We start from the raw sequence: 19,589 nt of genomic DNA, 5'->3' as shown, positions 1-19,589 counted from the left end.
CCATCTACCTCTTTGGTGATCCTCGGACTATCCTTGATCGGACTTTGCTGGCCTTACCTTGCACTGAATTTTATTCCCTTATCATGTATCTGTACACTGCAAATGGATCGATTGTAATCATGTATTGTCTTTCTGCTGACTGGACAGCATGCAACAAAAGCTTTTCACTGTACCTCGGTACACGTGACAATAAACTAAACTGAACTGACCCTCTCCAAGCCACCGAAACAGCGATCAGCAACTCCTGGAGTCTCAGTAACTTGGAGACCTGGAGTCGTACAACATGGAAATAGGCCCTTCAGCCCAACTCAACCATGCCGGCCAACATACCCCATCTAAACCAGTCAGATTTGATGACAGACACAAAATGCTGGAGTAACTCGGCGGGTCAGGTAGCATCTCTGGAGAGAAGGAATGGGTGATGTTTCGGGTCCAGCTTTTTGTGTCGATCTTCCATTTCTGGAAAATATTAAGTTGCAGGAAAAGTCGTAATCTGAAACATCGCTCTGGAAGTGTGGAGAAGCTGAGGATAGTAACACTAACTGGTTAGACAGGTTTGGAGGGATATGAACCAATTGCGGGCAGGTGGGACTAGTGTAGCTGGGATATTGTTGGCAGGTGTGGGCAAGTTGGGCCGAAGGGCCTGTATCACTCTGTAACTGTACGGAGATGGGGGGAAACAATTTTTCACACAGAGAATGGTGAGTCTGTGGAATTCTCTGCCTCAGAGGGCGGTGGAGACGGTTTCTCTGGAAACTTTCAGGAGTGAGCTAGATAGGGCTCTTAAAGATAGCAGAGTCAGGGGATATGGGGAGAAGGCAGGAACGGGGTACTGATTGTGGACGATCACCTATGATCACATTGAATGGCGGTGCTGGCTTGAAGGGCTGTATGGCCTACTCCTGCACCTATTGTCTACTGTCTATTACATTAAACCTGGAGGAATGGAAAGAAGGATTCTGATCTATTTCACTTACCACAGAGATGAGTGAAACTGAAAGATTGGTCATTGCGATTTCTGAGTGATACGCGCTGTATCACTCTATGACTCTGTTACGAACTGGCTGTCAGTGTCATGAGGACAACTGGTTTCAGCGATGGGCAAGATTAATCTCCCGGCTGGTTTTATTTATTGTAGGAATAATTACCCTCTGTGAACACAAGACTGCTTTGCAAAGACACGCCGCACTTTAATCCGGATTAAAGACGGATCAAGGCTTCCGTGGAACCGAAGCTAAAAATAGCTACCCGCTCAATGCTGTTGTTGCTGTGTATCCCATCATTGAGATAGCAGCCCCACACCCAGAGCATTAACGGCAGGTCAGAGTGTGGGTGGATTTAGGTCATAGGTGATAGGAGCAGAATTAGGCCATTCAGCCCATCAAGTCTCCTCCACCATTCAATCATGGCTGATCTATCTCTCCCCCCTAACCCCATTCTCCTGCCTTCTCCCCATAACCCCCGACACCCGCACTAATCAAAAATCTATCCGTCTCTGCTTTAAGAATATCCATTGACTTGGCTGCCTTCTGTGGCAATTAATTCCACAGATTCACCACCCTCTGACTTAAGAAATCCCTCCTCATCTCCTTCCTAAAAGAACGTCCTTGAATTCTGAGGCTGTGACCTCTGGTCCTAGATTCCTCCACTAGTGGAAACATCCTCCTCTACACGTCCATTCTATCCAGGCCTGCACTGCACCTGTATCTGTTTCCATGCTGTATTTCTAAACTAAACCAGCTGAGCAGTGTGGAAGAACATGTCTATAATATCTGATAGATCCAGAGTCTACAGCATTCTGTGCCTATCTTCGCTCCAGATATGCTGCCTGTCCCACTGAGTTACTACTGCAGCATTTTGTGCCTATCTTGGGCTTGTCACACTGACTGAAACCATTGTGTGCCTCTCAGCTGCAAGGCCAATGTCGGCTCATCCTTGAAGGATGGTCACGAGTTTTCACTGATGTAGAGATGAGTCACTGCAGCAGCAGCAGCAGCGAAATACTCCAGGTAAATGCTGGCGTCAGTCAGACCCCTTGGCTTCACGAAATGCCCTTCAGAAATTAGTCACACGCCGCAACGTAGGGAACAATTTTGACCACAAACTCTTCCAGCTTTCTCCCCCACCCCCACAATTAGTCTGAAGAATAAGGAATTGCAGATGCTGGTTTGCCAAGGAAAGACACAAAGTGCTGGAGTAACTGTGCAGGTCCGGCAGTATCTCTGGAGAACACGGATAGGTGACGAAGGAAAGACCGTCTGAAGAAGGGTCTCGACCCGAAACGGCACCTATCCATGTTCTCCAGAGATGCTGCCTGACTTGGTGAGTTACTCCAGACTCATGAAATAGGATCTGAAGGGTCAGGTGCATCAAGTCTGGACTAACCATAAACGTCACCTGTCCATGTTCTCCTGAGATGCTGTCTGACCTGCCGTGTTCCTCCAGCACTTTGTGTTTTGCTCAAGATTGCAACATCTACAGTTCCTTGTATCTGCATTTTAGAAGCAGCTTGGTTGCCCTTTCACAGTGAACATGGTTTTACCAAGTTGACAAAAGTGCTGGAGAAACTCAGCGGGTGCAGCAGCATCTATGGAGCGAAGGAAATAGGCAACGTTTCGGGCCGAAACCCTTCTGGAAATAGGCAACGTTTCGGGCCGAAACCCTTCCGGGTTTCGTCCCGAAACGTTGCCTATTTCCTTCGCTCCATAGATGCTGCAGCACTTTTGCCTACCTTCGATTTCCCAGCATCTGCAGTTCCTTCTTAAACACATGGTTTTACCAAGTATCCCCTTATGGCCAATTAGTGCTGGCCACAGCAATGGGGGGGGGGGGGGGGGGGGGGGGGGGGGGGGGGGGGGGGGGGGGGGGGGGGGGGGGGGGGGGGGGGGGGCGCACAACCTTTTATACATCAAAATACACAATAGCATTTGGATCTCCAAGCTAATAATGAACAGAAATAGGAATTTTATATTACAACAAACTGTACACAAGCAGCAAGGAATATTAGAGACTATATCCCAATACAACACAAACCTCTACATTGTCATTAACTTTCAAGCAAGGTTTTCATAATGGTTGGCGCAGTGGCGCAGTGGTAGAGTTGCTGCTTTACAGCGCTTGACATCCGGGTTTGATCCCAACTACGGGTGCTGTCAGTACGGAGTTTGCACGTTCTCCCCGTGACTGTGTGGGGTTTTCTCCGGGCGCTCCGGTTTCCTCCCACACTCCAAAGACGTACAGGTTTGTACGGTAATTGGCTTGGTATGAATGTAAATTGTCCCCAGTGCGTGAAGGATGGTGTTGATGTGAGGGGGCATCAACACCATCCGTGGTGGTGGTCCGTGTGGACTCGGTGGGCCAAAAGGCCTGTTTCTGCGCTGTATCTCCAAACTAAACAGGGAGGTTGAGAGGGAGAGATAGATCAGCCACGATTGAATGGCAGAGTGTACTTAATGGGCCGAATGGCCTAATGATGCTCCTGGAACCTATGAAGTTATGGACGAGGAATTCTGTAGATCAGTAACGTCAATAAGAACAACACTAACATACGCTGTCACTGTTACTGAGGAAGCCAATCTGTGGTGCAAGACAAACAAGTTGTTTCGATGTAAACTGGCCAGAGGGAGATCTGAGCCCAACACAGGGTAACGTTTGGGAGTGACGAAGCAGAAAGTGCTGGAGGTACATCGGTGTGTTGCAGCATCCAGGGGAGGGAATGGACAGATGCCATTATGGGTCAGGACTCTTCTTGTCACTCTTTCAAACACTTGGCGGAGAGAATCTGACCTTGTTCTTTTGCAACTAATGCACGTTGTATCTAATATGACTGCTACTGGCTTCATTAACTTTGAGTAAGAAATTGGGGGCATAAAGAGAAGGCAGTAAACTGGTGTAGGTAGACCAAATGCCTAACCTATAGTGATACAGCGTGGAAACAGGGCCTTCAGCCCAACTTGCCCACACCGGCCAACATGTCCCAGCTACACTTGTCCCATCTACCTGCGTATGGCCCATATCCCTCCAAACCTGTCCTATCCATGTACCTGTCTAACTGTTTCTTAAACGTTGGGACAGTCCCAGCCTCAACTACCTTCTCTAGCAGTTTGTTCCATACACCCACCACCCTTTGTGTGAAAAAGTTACCCCTCAGATAACTATTAAACCGTTTTTCCTTCACCTTAAATCTATGTCCACTGGTCCTCGATTCACCTACTTAGGGCAAGAGACTGTGCATCTACCTGATCTATTCCTCACATGATTTTATTCACCTCTATAAGATCACCCCTCATCCTCCTGGGCTCCATGGAATAGAGTCCCAGCCTGCACAACCTCTCCCTATAGCACAGACCTTCTAATCCTAGCACCATCCTCGTAAATCTTCTCTGTAACCTTTCCAGCTTGACAACATCTTTCCTTAACATGGTGCCCAGAACGGAACACAATATTCTAAATGTGGCCTCACCAACATCTTGTACAACTGCAACATGACCTTTACTCAATATTCTGAAGCCCAATGTGCCAAAAGACCATGCTCCTGTACTCCTAGATCACTCTGCTCTACAGCACTACCCAGAGCCCTGCCATTCACTGTGTAGAGATTTCCACAAAAGCATCACCTTACATTTCTCCATCAACCATTCCTCAGCCCACCTGGCCAATCGATCAAGATCCTGCTGCAATTTTTCACAACCAGTTTCACTATCTGCAAAACCACCCAGCTTTGGAGTAGCAGGTTGGTCAAACAGGAAAAAAAAGGGTACACAAGAAACTGCAGATGCTGGAATCTTGAGAAAAATACAAAGTGCTGGAGGAACTCAGCGGGCCATCTGTGGAGACATTTCTGGACAGATGCCATTTCTGGTCATGAGACTTCTTCAATCTAGGACAAAGGTACTGACCTGAAACATCACCTGACACCTGACACCTGACACCTACACCTACACCTACACACACACCTACACACACACACACACAGTGCCTGATGCTTTGAGTTCCTGCAGCAATTCTGTGTTTTGATTTTAAAAGTATTACTTAGCTTTGGGAGTGATGGATTAGAAAGAATAGACAAAAATCTGGAGTAACTCAGCGGGTCAGGCAACATCTGTGGAGGAAAGGAATAGGTGACGTTTTGGGTCGAGACCGTTCTTAGAGGACAGGTCACCTTGATATCTTCAAGTTGATGGGCAGTTACTGACGGAGTCATGAGGACCTGCATTGAGCCTCAGCGACTCCAAATTTATATCAATGCAAAAATGTTCAAAGAATAAAAGATGCCCCCAAGTGTGTTGATGCTGCTAAGCTCGATGGAAAGTGAGAAGGATGCGAAGGATTTGCTAAAGGTCAAGTGACTCAGTATGGAACTGGCAGGCAGATTGCCGGGCAGAGTGAGAAACTCATCAATGTTGGCACACTGTACCTTGGGCACGATGAAACACAGAGCTGGCAAAGTGGTGGGAGCAGGCATCTAGTGATGGGGACAGAGCGACTGTCAGAATGGCAAGGAGGACAAAAGTACTGGAGAAACTCAGCGGGTGCAGCAGCATCTATGAAGCGAAGGAAATGGGCAATGTTTCTGGGCGAAACCCTTCTTCACACTGATGTAGGGTGGGGAGAAGAAAGGAGAAAGGAAGAGGAGGTGCCCGAGGGCTGAGGGAGAGCTGAGAAGGGGAGGAGACAGCAAGGGCTACCGGAAATTGGAGAAGTCAATGTTTATGCCGCTAGGGTGCAGACTGCCCAAGCGGAATATGAGGTGCTGCTCCTCCAATTTCCGGTGGTGCTCACTCTAGCCATGGAGGAGACCCAGGACAGAAAGGTCGGATTCGGAATGGGAGGGAGAGTTGAAGTGCTGAGCCACCGGGAGATCAGGTTGGTTAATGCGGACCGAGCGGAGGTGTTCGGCGAAACGATCGCCAAGCCTACGCTTGGTCTCACCGATTTTCCAGCATCTGCAGTTCCTTCTTAAACAGAATGGCAAGGAGGTTGAAGCGTAAGAGGGAGGAATTCTAGGTCAGTGCTTCTTAAACTATTTTAGTGTCATTCACTGCCTTCATAATTCCACAGATTCACAACCCTCTGGGTCTATTCTGCAGAAACAGACCTGCATTAGAGCCCATGCCCCACCCTGGTAACTAAAACCCATGAAACTTCTTAAATGTAGCAAAACATCCTACAGCAATTGCCCGCGGTGCCTTGAAACAAAAGCGACGTATTGGGACAGAGGCGGAGATTTGGGCAAAGGATGGGTCTTTAAGGAGGTAAGAGAGGCAGAGGCACAGGCAATCACAGCTTGGACATGAGGAACTGCAGTTGCTGGTTAACAAAAAAAAGACACAGAGTGCTGGAGTAACTCAGCGGGTCAGGCTGCATCTGTGGAGAACATGGATAGGTGACGTTTCACAGAGTGCTGGAGTAACTCAGCGGGTCAGGCAGTATCTGTGGAGAACATGGATAGGTGACGTTTCACAGAGTGCTGGAGTAACTCAGCGGGTCAGGCAGTATCTGTGGAGAACATGGATAGGTGACGTTTCACAGAGTGCTGGAGTAACTCAGCGGGTCAGGCAGCATCTGTGGGGAACATGGATAGGCGGTTTTGGGTTGGGACCCTTCTTCAGACTGATGTGGGTGGGATGGGGGGTGGGGGGGAATGAAAGCTGCAAATGAGGGCAGGACAAAGCCTGGCAAGTGATAGGTGGATACATGTGAGCGAGGGAGAGGGGAGGTTGATAGGCAGATGGTAAACAAATGCCAGAGATGAAATACCAATAAGTGCGAGAGTGGAGGTAAGGATAGAAGAGGTATGAATTGTGAAGCTAGACAAAGGAATATAGGTGGAAGTGGATAGACAGGGAGGATGAGAAGAGTGGGGGGGAAGGGGTGGGATCTTGTGTAAGTTGGTTATCTAAAATTGGAGAATTCAATATTCATACTGTTTGGTTGTGTGAGCTACCCAAATGGAATATGAGGTGCTGTTCCTCTAGTTTGCGTGTAGCCTCACTCTGTCAGTGGAGGAGGCCCAGAACAGAAAGGTCAGTGTTGGAATGGGAAGGAGAGTTAAAATAGTTAGCAACCAGGAGACAAGAGCCTGCAGTGTTGGTAGCTTAGAGATGAAAAACATCTTAAAATATAAATAAAAATAAATTACACTACTTTTTCAAAGAACGAAAATACTTATCAGAGAGAAATCAACAGCGCAGGGAAAATCAATTTGCTTTTAGCGGCAGACAAGTTGTTAAGCAGTAATTATAGATTAGCATTCTGTTAAATGCTTAGCTACACCTCATTCAACAAGAAGTTACATTTTCAGGCCGACTAGAAGTTTAAAAAAAAGTTCAAATGCTAATCAAACTAAATTGGTTCAGCTGGATATTTTCACACTGAAACATCGCTGCCAACATTTCCCCCCAATGGGTCCCGGCAGCGATCCAGAGGTTGCAAACTCCGCAGCGAGTGGCTCATCACTCATCTCCACACGTCCTTCCTCACCAATTATACAGCCGTCAAAGATTGCATCTTCACTTGACCTTGAAAGGTGCAGCTCCGGCAACAAGGGCGGCAGCGGTAGAGTTGCTGCCTCACAGCGCCAGAGGTCCGGGTTAGAAACATAGAAACATAGAAAATAGGTGCAGGAGTAGGCCATTCGGCCCTTCGAGCCTGCACCGCCATTCAATATGATCATGACTGATCATCCAACTCAGTATCCCGTACCTACCTTCTCTCCATATCCCCTTAACCACAAGGGCCACATCTAACTCCCTCTTAAACATAGCCAATGAACTGGCCTCAACTACCATCTGTGGCAGAGAATTCCACAGATTCACCACTTTCTGTGTGAATTTTTTTTTCTCATCTCGGTCCTAAAAGACTTGCCCCTTATCCGGATAAGGGGGAAGTATTTTAGGACCGAGATGAGACAAGCTCGGGTCGGGTTCCATCCCGACCACGGGTGCTGGCTGTACGGAGTTTGTACGATCTCCCCGTGACCTATGTGGCTTTTCTCCGGGATCTCCGGTTTCCTCCCACGGACGGGTTTGTAGGTTAATTGGCTTGGTATAATTGACAATGAACAGGATAGCGCTAGTGTGTGCGCCAATCGCTGGTCGGCGCAGCCTCGGTGGACCAAAGGGCACCTTTTCTCACTGTCTGTCTAAACTGAACTAAATTAAATGATTCGATTTAATTCAATGGTTCAATGATACTCAATTGTCACGTGTACCGAGGCACAGTGAAATACTTTGTGGTACAACCCGGTAAAACCGTGCAGCAGTCTTCACACAAGAGTTTCTGGTGCAAACAAGATTACAAAGTTGACCCAAGTCACTCAGGGAGCTAGATGTTAAATCTGGGTAAAACATGTGCTGTTCTTGGTCCCTTACCCACCGTCTGAACACATGGTCTCAGAAAGGAACAGATCTTTTTTAAAAAAATAATTGGTTGTGTTTTTTTTTTAGAGGGGCTAAGTTTAGTTTTTAGTTTCTTAGTGATACAACAAGAAATCCGGCCCTTGTAGCGAAGTCTGTACCGACCAGCGATCCCCGCACACAAACACTATCCCACACACACTGGGGACAATTTGCATTTATACCAAGCCAATTTAACTACAAACCTGCACGTATTTGGAGTGTGGGAGGAAACCAAAGATATCGGAGAAAAACCACGCAGGTCACGGGGAGAACGTGCAAACTCCGTATAGACAGCACCCGTGGTTGGGATGCATCCCGGGTCTCTGGCGCTGTGAGGCAGCAACTCTACCGCTGCGCCACCGCGGCACCCAGGTCAAGGATGGAGAGAGGGTTACAAACTTCCACGATCTATCTATCTCATTCCAGAATGGCCTCTCTTCAGTCTGATGAAGGGACTCGACCAGAAACATCATCTATTCCTTTTATCCAGCGATGTTGCCTGACCCGCTGAGTTACTCCAGCTTTTAGTGTCTATCTTTTAGCCTCACTGACCAGTGACTGCTGAATCTCTTTAAAACACAAGTAACAGCAAGAATGGACCCAGTAGCTCCACCACCCACAAGATCACAGCTGGCCATTTTGTTCAACTTATTTAGAACTTAGAGACACAAGGAAATGCAGATGCTGGTTTACAACAACAAAAAAGGCACAAAGTGCTGGAGTAACTCACTGATCGGCAGCATCTCTGGAGAACAAACTGCTGTGGAGGCCAAGTCATTGAGTATTTTTAAGGTGGACATTGACAGATTCTTGATTAGTATGGATGTCAAGGATTATGGGGAGAAGGCATGAGCATGGGGTTGAGAGGGAGAGACAGATCAGCCATGATTAAATGGCGGAGTGGACTTGATGGGCTGAATGGCCTACTTTTCCGTTCCTATGATTTATGAACATTCTCCAGAGATGCTGCTTGACCCATTGATTTACTCCAGCACTTCATCTTTTTTTTAAATTAGATCTTAATTAGATCATAACTCAACTAAACTCCATGGAATGCAGCTCAACTTAATGCAAATCATTTTGTAGGTGAACCTGTTTTACCTTCACTCCTGGTGGTCGAGGACATTTGTAGCTCTTAACTTCAGCCTCTTTCAACCGAAGATGACCCTAACGATGTTCAAACATCAATAGATTTTTAATTGGGTAAAAATATCAGCGATTACGGACAAAGATCGGTAAATAATGAAGGACTGAATCATTTATTCCTGTGCTCTGGTATGACACAATGTTTAAGGCACACACTTAGAGTCATAGAGTCACACAGTACAGAAATAGGCCCTTCGGCCCAACTCGTCATGCCAGCCGAGATGACCATTTAAGCGTGTCCCATTTGCCTGTGTTGGAAGGAAGTGCAGATGCTGGTTTAAATCGAAATACGAAATACTGGAGTAACTCCGCGTGACAAGTAGCATCTCTGGAGAGAAGGAATGGGTGATGTTTCGGGTCGAGACCCTTCTTAGAAACATAGAAACATAGAAAATATGTGCAGGAGTAGGCCATTCGGCCCTTCGAGCCTGCACCGACATTCAATATGATCATGGCTGATCATCCAACTCAGTATCCTGTACCTGCCTTCTCTCCATACCCCCTGATCCCTTTAGCCACAAGGGCCACATCTAACTCCCTCTTAAATATAGCCAATGAACTGGCCTCAACTACCTTCTGTGGCAGAGAATTCCAGAGATTCACCACTCTCTGTGTGAAAAATGTTTTCCTCATCTCGGTCCTAAAAAATTCCCCCTTATCCTTAAACTGTGTCCCCTTGTTCTGGACTTCCCCAACATCGGGAACAATCTGCCTTCATCTAGCCTGTCCAACCCCTTAAGAATTTTGTAAGTTTCTATAAGATCCCCCCTCAATCTTCTAAATTCTAGCGAGTACAAACCGAGTCTATCCAGTCTTTCTTCATATGAAAGTCCTGACACCCCAGGAATCAGTCTGTGTTTGGCTAAAAAAAAAACCCTGAGTCTTATGGGGAGAAGGCAGGAGAATGGGGTCAAATGGAATAATAGATCAGCCACGTTTGACTCAATGGGCCGAATGGCCTAATTCTGCTCCTTTGTGTTATGGTCTTACACATTTCCAATCAATTTACCTGCCTACCTCATTTAAATATCTCAACTATTTCCCCTAGCAGCTCGTTCCATATACCCATCGCCCTCTGTGTGAAAAAAATTGCCAGTTCCAATTAACTCTTTCCCTTATGCGGTCTGGTTCTTGATTCCCCATACTCTAGGAAAAATACTCTGTGCATTCACCCTATATATTGCCCAATGATTTTATACACCTCTATAAGATCGCCCCTCATCCTCCCGCACTCCAAAGAATAGAGTCGCAGTCGACCCAACATCTCCCTGTAGCTCAAACCCTCAACTCAGGCAATATTGATGTAAATCATTCCTTCAGCCTTTCCAGCTTAACGGCAATTTTTGCTATCTTTAACAACCTTTCATTCTGATCTAGATACTATTGACGCATTTCACGGCATGGACTTTTTTTAAATAGATTTAAATCTCGTCATCATTTTGAAAGTCTCCAAATGTAACTCTTGCAGATATTCACAAAATGGCTGATCGTTCACGAGGCGGTTACCGCATTAAAGGTTTGGTTTGGCAGTGACCACAATTTTAAGGCTAAACTAGACGAAAAAACACTGGGACTGGATGGAACAGCAACTCTTTGTCACCCAACACTATTCCCCCAGGGCAGCGATGAGGATTAAAGTAATGCAAGGTGTTAAACCTGGGATGGATCCGTCTCAAAATGAACCATTGGGCTGAAGCTGCTCTGGAGTAACTCAACGGCCCAGGCAGAATCTCTGGAGATCATGGATAGGTGACGTTTCAAGCCGGGACGGTTCAATCAGAAGAAGAGTCACAACCCGAAACGTCACCTATCCACAGATGCTGCCTGACCCGCTGAGTTACTCCAGTACTGGAAACAGGGAACTGCAGATGCTGGTTTCCACAAAATAACACAAAGCGCTGGAGTAACTCAGCAGGTCTCTGGAGAAGGCGGATATAGGTGACGTTTATGAGCCGGGACCCTTCTACAGTTCCTCCGGCACTTTGTGCCTTTTCTTGTCAACCCGCATCTGCAGTTCCTTGCGATTCCACCTTGGTGTCTTCACATTCGAAAGATAAAAGGAAGATTCGAAACACACCGTCAAGGGTTCTGTGACGCATGCGTCAAGCATCAGACTGATGACCTTAAGTCTTAAAGAACAAAGCGTTCTTGAAATAAAGGCCTGGCTTTGCTTGACTATAACACGAAGGCCAGAGCTCTGGTGATTCTACGGTCAGAGTGCCTGAGCTGTAGCCCAGTCGAGATGCAAAGACCCACGTCCTGGGATCAATTGGATAATATAGAATGAAAAACATTTACAGATAAATAAAGCAGAGCAAAGGGAAACAGGCTGATAACCTTGCCTGGAGTTTGTGCCATGGTGCTATACAATTGTGGCTGACAGCTGCTTCTCCAGGGGAGGGGGGGGGGGGGGGCTGAAGAATTCTGGCACCATCTCAATAACTTCAATTCAGTGTCAGTCGATCCAACGTTGACGGGAACATCATCTCACTCCTGATCAAATATTACGTCAAACAGCCTCTGACGAATAACTGCATCCTCCAAATGCTTTATTGATTAATTGGGATATATGTTGAATCGCGGCAGACTTACATTTAGTTTAGTTTAGAGATACAGTGCGGGAACAGGCCATTCAGCCCACCGAGTCCGCACCGACCAGCGATCACACCTGTCCGCCAGCACCGTCCTACACACACTAGGGACGAATCTACCATTATTACAGAAGCCAATTGACCTACAAACCTGTTTAAGAAGGAACTGCAGATGCTGGAAAATCGAAGGTAGACAAAAATGCTGGAGAAACTCAGCGGGTGCAGCAGCATCTATGGAGCGAAGGAAATAGGCAACGTTTCGGGACGAAACGTTGCCTATTTCCTTCGCTCCATAGATGCTGCTGCACCCGCTGAGTTTCTCCAGCATTTTTGTGACCTACAAACCTGTACATCTTTGGAGTGTGGTGGGAAACCAGAGCACCCGAAGAAAACCTACGTCACAGGGAGAACAGGCAAACTCCGTACAGACAGCGGATCGAGCCCGGGTCTCGAGTGCCACAGTGCCTTTCTATAGTGCCTTACACATCCTTTTCAAAATACTCATAGAAGATAGAACAGTACAGTGCAGCAACAGGTCCTTGCGCCCACCATGTCCACGCCGAACATGCTGTCAGATTTAACTAACAGAATCAAGAACCAGGGGACATAAGGTTTAAGGTGAGAGACAAACAATTTAATAGCAACCTGAGGGGCACCTTTTCCCCACAGAGAGTGGTGGGTGTATGGAACGAGCTGCCAGAGGTTGTTATAGTACCTAGTTGAGACAGGTACTATAACAACATTTAAAATACATTTGGACAGGTACACGGATAGGAAAGGTTTATGTTGTGGACCTCTCAGGTTCCTTTTAAATCTTTCTCCTCTCACCTTAAACCCATTCCCTCAGGATCTTGATTCCCCTACTGTGGGAGAAAGAGTCTGTGCATTCACCCCACCGATTCTCATCGTGATCTTATGCACCTCCATAAGCTCACTCCTCGGTCTTCTGAGCTCCAAGGGGAAACAGTCCTAGCCAGCCCAACCTCTCCCTGTAGCTCAGGCCCTCGTTGAGAGCCCTCATTTGCAAGGTACTTGATATCCAAAAACCGCTGTAGGGCGGATAAATTGCTGAATCTCGTTCCCCAGAGGAATTATCTGACCTCTTGATCAGATCACGTGGAAATGTGAAATCTATTATTCATCTCGGTTCCTGTGATAGTGATGACATTGGCCGTTTTACCCATCCTTAAGCCGCCCTTGAGAGATGTTGTCCCTTGAACTAAGGACGCCCCCCACGGCACGAAGGTTCGCCGCGCTTGTTGTTGAAATAACCGGCCCGGAATTTTGATTGAGAAATAATCGAAAAAACCGACGGAAAATCGCCTCCGATTCAGGGTTCCGGTTATTTCCAAATGTTCCCCGTTCCAACATTAAATCCGCCTGCCTGCGCCAAATTTAGAATGAACCAACACATCGGTATAGATCTGACTAATGGTTCATCTTCACTGCTTTCCATTCATTATAAATGGACATAATTATAGGAAAATTCAGAGTATGGGCTATAGGCAGGGATTGAATTATGGATGAGTTAGAGCAATACTAGTGAGTTCTGGGTCCAACCCAAATTTGGAAATCTAACTGCGTGGGAAGGAACTGCAGATGCTGGTTTAAACCGAAGATGGACACAAAACTCAGCGGGTCAGGCAGCTTCTCTGGAGAGAAGAAATAGGTGACGTTTCGGGTCTGAAGAAGGGTCTCGACCCGAAATGTCACGTATCCCCTTTTCTCCAGCGATGCTGCCTGACCCGCTGAATTACTCCAGTATTTTGTGTCTACCCTTCATTCCCTTTCATCCGAGTAGGAATAGTCTCCTGATATTGATGTTGCAGCTTGAATTATTTTTGAGTCTACCTTTGGAAAGCTAACTGGTTTTGTAACGAATATCTGGAGGCGAGTTGTCGTCAGTAACCCATTGTGGACTGTTAGCTGGTCGTGAGAGAAAGAAGGGTGGTTTACAAAAATTAAATTGCCAGTGGAAGTTTGCGTTGTGGCGAGGCAGGTTGATATGATTCAGTGTGCCAAGATGGAACTGGTCTACACAGAAAATAGATGCAAAATGATAGAATAACTCAGCGGGACAGACAGCATCTCTGGAGAGAAGGAATGGGCGACATTTCGCTGAGTTATTCCAGCATTTTGTGTCTATCTTTGGTGCGATTCAGTGTGTACACGAACAGCACCCCCCCCCCCCCCCCCCCCCCCCCCCCCCCCCCCCATCCCTACACACATCCCTCCCTCTATTCCCTTTAGAATTGGAAACCTGATTCTAATCCCATCCGGTACAAGCAATAATCCAGGAATCCAATTCATCAATCTTAATCCTCAGCACGCGAAGTCGTTTGACGTGGCGTTGAAACTAAACAGAAACGGATTTTTAATCAAAGATGATCAAATTGAGTTGGCCTGATTAATAATTTCGTCGCATTTTTGCGTTTTGACAATAATCCCCCCTGCAAACACCATCTCCCCCCCCCAAAAAAAATGTTTGGTTGATACCTTTTGCCAATGGCTAACTGAATTTTGAACGGCCAATTCTATCTACAACAATGAATAACTAGATCGGATAGGAGAGAACATGCGGGAATCTCAGACCAGAACAAGGTTTACAAATAATTCACAGATATTTAGATCTCAACACAACTAGGGATTTCTATATGCGGATTCAATAATTAGACTGGAAGAGATTCAAACGAAACCTGCCTGGCCGGGGACTAATTGATCACATGAATTATTAACGATTTTGGTTATCATTAACCGATCCGTTCTTGTAAATGTTAGATAATTGCGTTGATAACAGAAAGCGGCAATTTGCTCAGATTTCGTGCCGGCGTCTACCACGTTTGTTGGTCGCCGAGCCAATGGTTTCAGGCTGATTATCACCAATTCTCGACTTTTTTTGATGAAGTTTCCAATCGGAAACCAGACTCGCCATTCACACGGCATCGTCGGACTTCATTCCGCCACGTTTTTTTTTAGGACATTTAAAAATGTCACTCTTTCAAAGAGGAAGCGATTGGAAGGCGTTCGAGACCAGTTTTTAGATGGGCAAGTTTCAGGGTAGGTCTTGCACGGGAAATGCCCCAGATTTACACTGAAATATTGAAAATAATCGTATCGAAAAATGCAGTCTTTAAGCGCCTGCTCAGGTCCCCCGAGTATGTAACGGGAGGAGAACGGGGTAACGTTCTGAAGATAGACACAAAATGCTGGAGTAACTCAGCTGGACAAAATTCAGAAGGTTGGGTTTAATAAAAAAGGGTTGGATCGGATTCAATACAATTGCTGAATAAATCGTCACTTTCTTGTATTTTAAAACCTCTTGGTTGTCTGTTAGTGACATAATTAAACTGATATTTCCCCCAAACTATGTTACTACATTTTATACCGTGGTTAACGCCGGCTTTGGAGTAACACGAGGTAAATGGCGAAACCCTCAAATTATTAGTATTTGCAGCTCCTAGGTTCAACATTTAACTTGAAAACGATGTTGCTTTGATAACTGGCAGCTGTTTTAAATAAAAATCAACCCCTTCACCGTTCAATATTTCCAACTTCACTTGTGGAATTATAATTTAGAGGGGGAAAAAAATCACTCAACGCTCCATCTAACCCCCAGTAGGATTAGAATGATAATATGCTTGTGAAATCGTCACAAATAATCAGCCTTTCAGCCAAGAGCTTGCCATCATAAGTACATTACTGTCTGCAGAACATGTATGATGCAGATTACTAAGAGCAGGGCTACATTTGCCGAAATCTGCCTGCTTTCGTGATGGAAGATGGTCTAAATGTAGAAAGAGAGGGATGATTAGAGAGGGTAAGGACAGAAATGCGCTGCACTCGCTTAAATTATTTATCAGCCAGAGATCATTTCTTTTCTACGGGGAATGACTTTCAGCCAAGCTAAAAGGGAAGGAATTCAAAACAGGATATGATTCAGAAAATCGCTTGTTTGCAACGGTATTTTTTGACCAGAGAGTGCAGCCATTAAATTGCAATTAGTGTAAGCTAATCGCCGAAGGAACGGTTTAAACCTGTGCCATATATAAATCAGATAAGCATCTTATTTTAAACTTCAAGAGCAAAATTAACTGGACGTGTATTGCTCGACGGCATCGGGCAAATTTGTGGAAGGAAAGGATTAAATCACCCAACAGAATGGCCAGGCGCAAGACTGGGGCAAATGAGTACGTGACACGGTACACCAGGGTATCAGAGTTAAATTGATGCAATATTATCGCAAAGTGGCCGATTTTCTGCTATATTGCGTAGAAGGAATCGCCCATATTTGATGCATTCCCGAGTAAAAAAAATACAGACTCCCATTTTCCTGTCAAGTCAATGCCCCTTTTGACTTTGTAAAATAAAGATGTCGTATCCTTGGCCGGTGCAAGCCGGCACATCCTTCATTTTTCTTTTACTATTGATCGGGTGGATGGAACACGATTAGGGGCAAAAAAATGAAGCATTCGAATGTGCACATCTTGTTAGAAATGCCCCTCAATCCACCAAAGTAGCGCCAGGTAAGGATATGTCAGCAATGTGGGGCGAAGATGGATTTCCCCAGAGTTAGTTAACACGAATATTATCATTATAAACTAAACAAACCTCGCCGGGATAATTTAATAAAAACGAAGAAATCCAAACACAATAATTGGAACAGGGGATGTAATCTTCGTTAAAGGATGTCGAATTTCACAGCCCGTTTATAGAAAGCCCACCCAGCTAATCATTAATCCACGATATTCGTTTTATCATTTTGAGCCCGTCGCCTTGCAAGTCAAATAATAATTGATAACATGATTATAAATAAAGGTGAAAAGGAGTGATCAGAATTGCAGGCATCGTGGAAAGGCGCCGGCGAGGGATTCCAGGAGTAGGTGTGGACATTTCTAACCGGATCGCAGGGCAGTTTACCGACACATTAGACACACGCTAATTGCAAGAGAGGTAATATTCCTGGTATATATTCAATATCTAAGATGTTAATCTCTCATTTGGAAACACCCGGAAGAGGAAGATCAGTCGGTCTGCAACGCGCGCGGGGAAAGCAACGAATAATTCTGCCTTTAAACACGCACGGCAGTTGCACATATCAATTATGGGGCGACTCTTTCTCGGGGAAAAAACCCCACTCACCTGTGCAGGCGTCCCAGGCCATCACCAGCCAATTTCCTCAATTGTTCCTTCCTTATCTCCATATTGCCGCCAGCTACGACCCCGCCGCGAATGTGTGCAGTTATTCTGATCAGCGGGTCGCCCTAAACAATTCCAGTTGCAACCATCGCGAAATTTAAGGCCGCTCGGAATATATTATAAGAAGTTTAGTAAAGTGACCGCTTTTTCTTTCCCAACGTCCTTGATAATTCTATTGGTGGGTTGTAACAGAAATATAACGTGTCCCGTGGACAAGATAGTAAAACAGAGACATGTTTTTTTTTCTTCCGACGGATTACATGTGCTCAAGGCACATTCGATTCGATTGGGTCATGGTTTCACGGATTAATCTTGCTGTCGGGAGGCGGTAAGTCCTTTGTACCCACGCCTTTCGTCAGAGTCAATTTCCCTCCTGGGATAAATAAAGTTCTATCGTATGGTATGGTATGGTATCGTGTCGGGGGAGCAAGTCGTGAGCTACACGGCCCAAGTTGAGTGGAGTCGAGTGGAGTATTTCAGCACCGCGGCAGCCGGACAGCTCCCTGTGCGCCTTTCAGCACAGCGGACAGCTCCAGTCTCCTCCCCACTGAAACTTCCCCGGCACTGTCCACTCAATCCCACACCCGGGCCAGCGTTAAACTTCACGGCGTTTACCAATCCCTACCAACCCCGCTTCGCTCGAATGAGCCGGCCATTGGCTCCCCGCACCGCCACTCTCCTCTATCTGTCTGGGTTGAAGCCAATCGGTCTTGGTTTCCCATCGCGGATGCTATGGTAACCATCCGAGATTTGATCATCTTAACTGCTGAGAGCATATGGTCACACATTGCAAATTAGCAGCGTACAACAACGCGTCTATCTGTGCAATCTATGCACAGTGAAAACGTGTCAGGGAATCTGAAACGTGAGAAGGAATAAATCTGGAATGAAATTTTCAAGTGAAACTTCTCTATCCATTCTCCTGTAGAGCACTGTGGAGCTAATTCCATGGATGGGTTGAAAGGAAAGCCAAGATCAAGTGTGGCCAGGAAATTACTATTAAAACACAAAGTACTTGTGCTATAGCACCAGGATAAGCTCTGAACCATGAGAACCAAGCCCAAAGCCAAAGTAGACAATAGACAATAGACAATAGGTGCAGGAGTAGGCCATTTGGCCCTTCGAGCCAGCACCGTCATTCAATGTGATCATGGCTGATCATCCCCAATCAGTACCCCGTTCCTGCCTTCTCCCCATATCCCCTGACTCCGCTATCTTTAAGAGCCCTATCTAGCTCTCTCTTGAAAGCATCCAGAGAAAGTAGTATCAAACCCACTCATGTTGAAGACAATGACTAACTCCATATGCAATAATAAGATAACTACTTGTTAAACAACACATACAGTATGATTGTGTAGATTCAAGTATAGTTGCAGGAATGTAAGGATGGAAACATAGAAACATAGGAAACAGGTGCAGGAGTAGGCCATTCGGCCCTTTGAGTCAGCACCGCCATTCAATATGATCATGGCTGATCATCCAGAATCAGTACCCCATTCCTGCTTTCTCCCCAAATATCCCTTGATTCCATTAGCCCTAAGAGCCACATCCAACTCTCTCTTGAATACATTGTGTGAATTGGCCTTCACTGCCTCTTGTGGCAGAGAATTCCCAGATTCACATCTCTCTGGGTGAAAATGTTTTTCCTCATCTCAATCTAAATGGTCTACCCCTTATTCTTAAACTGTGTCCCCTGGTTCTGGGCTCCCCCAACATCGGGAACATCTTTCCTGCATCTAGCCTGTTCAATCCCTTAATAATTATATATGTCTCTATAAGATTCCCTCTCATCCTTCTAAATTTCAGTGAATATAGAAGCATAGAAGCATAGAAAATAGGTGCAGGAGTAGGCCATTCGGCCCTTCGAGCCTGCACCGCCATTCAATTTGATCATGGCTGATCATCCAACTCAGTATCCTGTACCTGCCTTCTCTCCATACCCCCTGATCCCTTTAGCCACAAGGGCCACATCTAACTCCTTCTTAAATATAGCCAATGAACTGGCCTCAACTACCTTCTGTGGCAGAGAATTCCAGAGATTCACCACTCTCTGTGTGAAAAATGTTTTCCTCATCTCAGTCCTAAATATAATCCAGTCGATCCATTCTTTCATCATATGTCAGTTCTGCCATCCCGGGAATTAACCTGGTGAACCTACGCTGCACTCCCTCAATAGCAAGAATGTCCTTCCTCAAACTGGGAAACCAAAACTGCACATAATACTCCAGGTGTGGTCTCACCAGGGCTCAGTACAACT

General features: G+C 45.9%; 1 protein-coding gene across 1 annotated transcript in view; it reads right to left on the bottom strand.

Annotated features, from left to right (window-relative positions):
* Positions 1 to 17,936, bottom strand: part of slc17a7 (solute carrier family 17 member 7) — a 32,084-nt gene extending 14,148 nt beyond the window's left edge. Inside the window, exon 1 of the mRNA XM_033013303.1 lies at positions 17,276 to 17,936. Coding sequence (XP_032869194.1) covers positions 17,276 to 17,337 — 62 coding nt within the window. The 5' untranslated portion in view covers positions 17,338 to 17,936. The remainder of the gene's footprint in view (positions 1 to 17,275) is intronic.
* Between the last annotated feature and the right edge of the window lie 1,653 nt (positions 17,937 to 19,589).

Source organism: Amblyraja radiata, chromosome 38 (assembly GCF_010909765.2).
Source record: "Amblyraja radiata isolate CabotCenter1 chromosome 38, sAmbRad1.1.pri, whole genome shotgun sequence".
Taxonomy (NCBI): domain Eukaryota; kingdom Metazoa; phylum Chordata; class Chondrichthyes; order Rajiformes; family Rajidae; genus Amblyraja; species Amblyraja radiata.
Note: the sequence above shows the minus strand (reverse complement) of the source record. Positions and strands in the feature narration are given on the sequence as shown.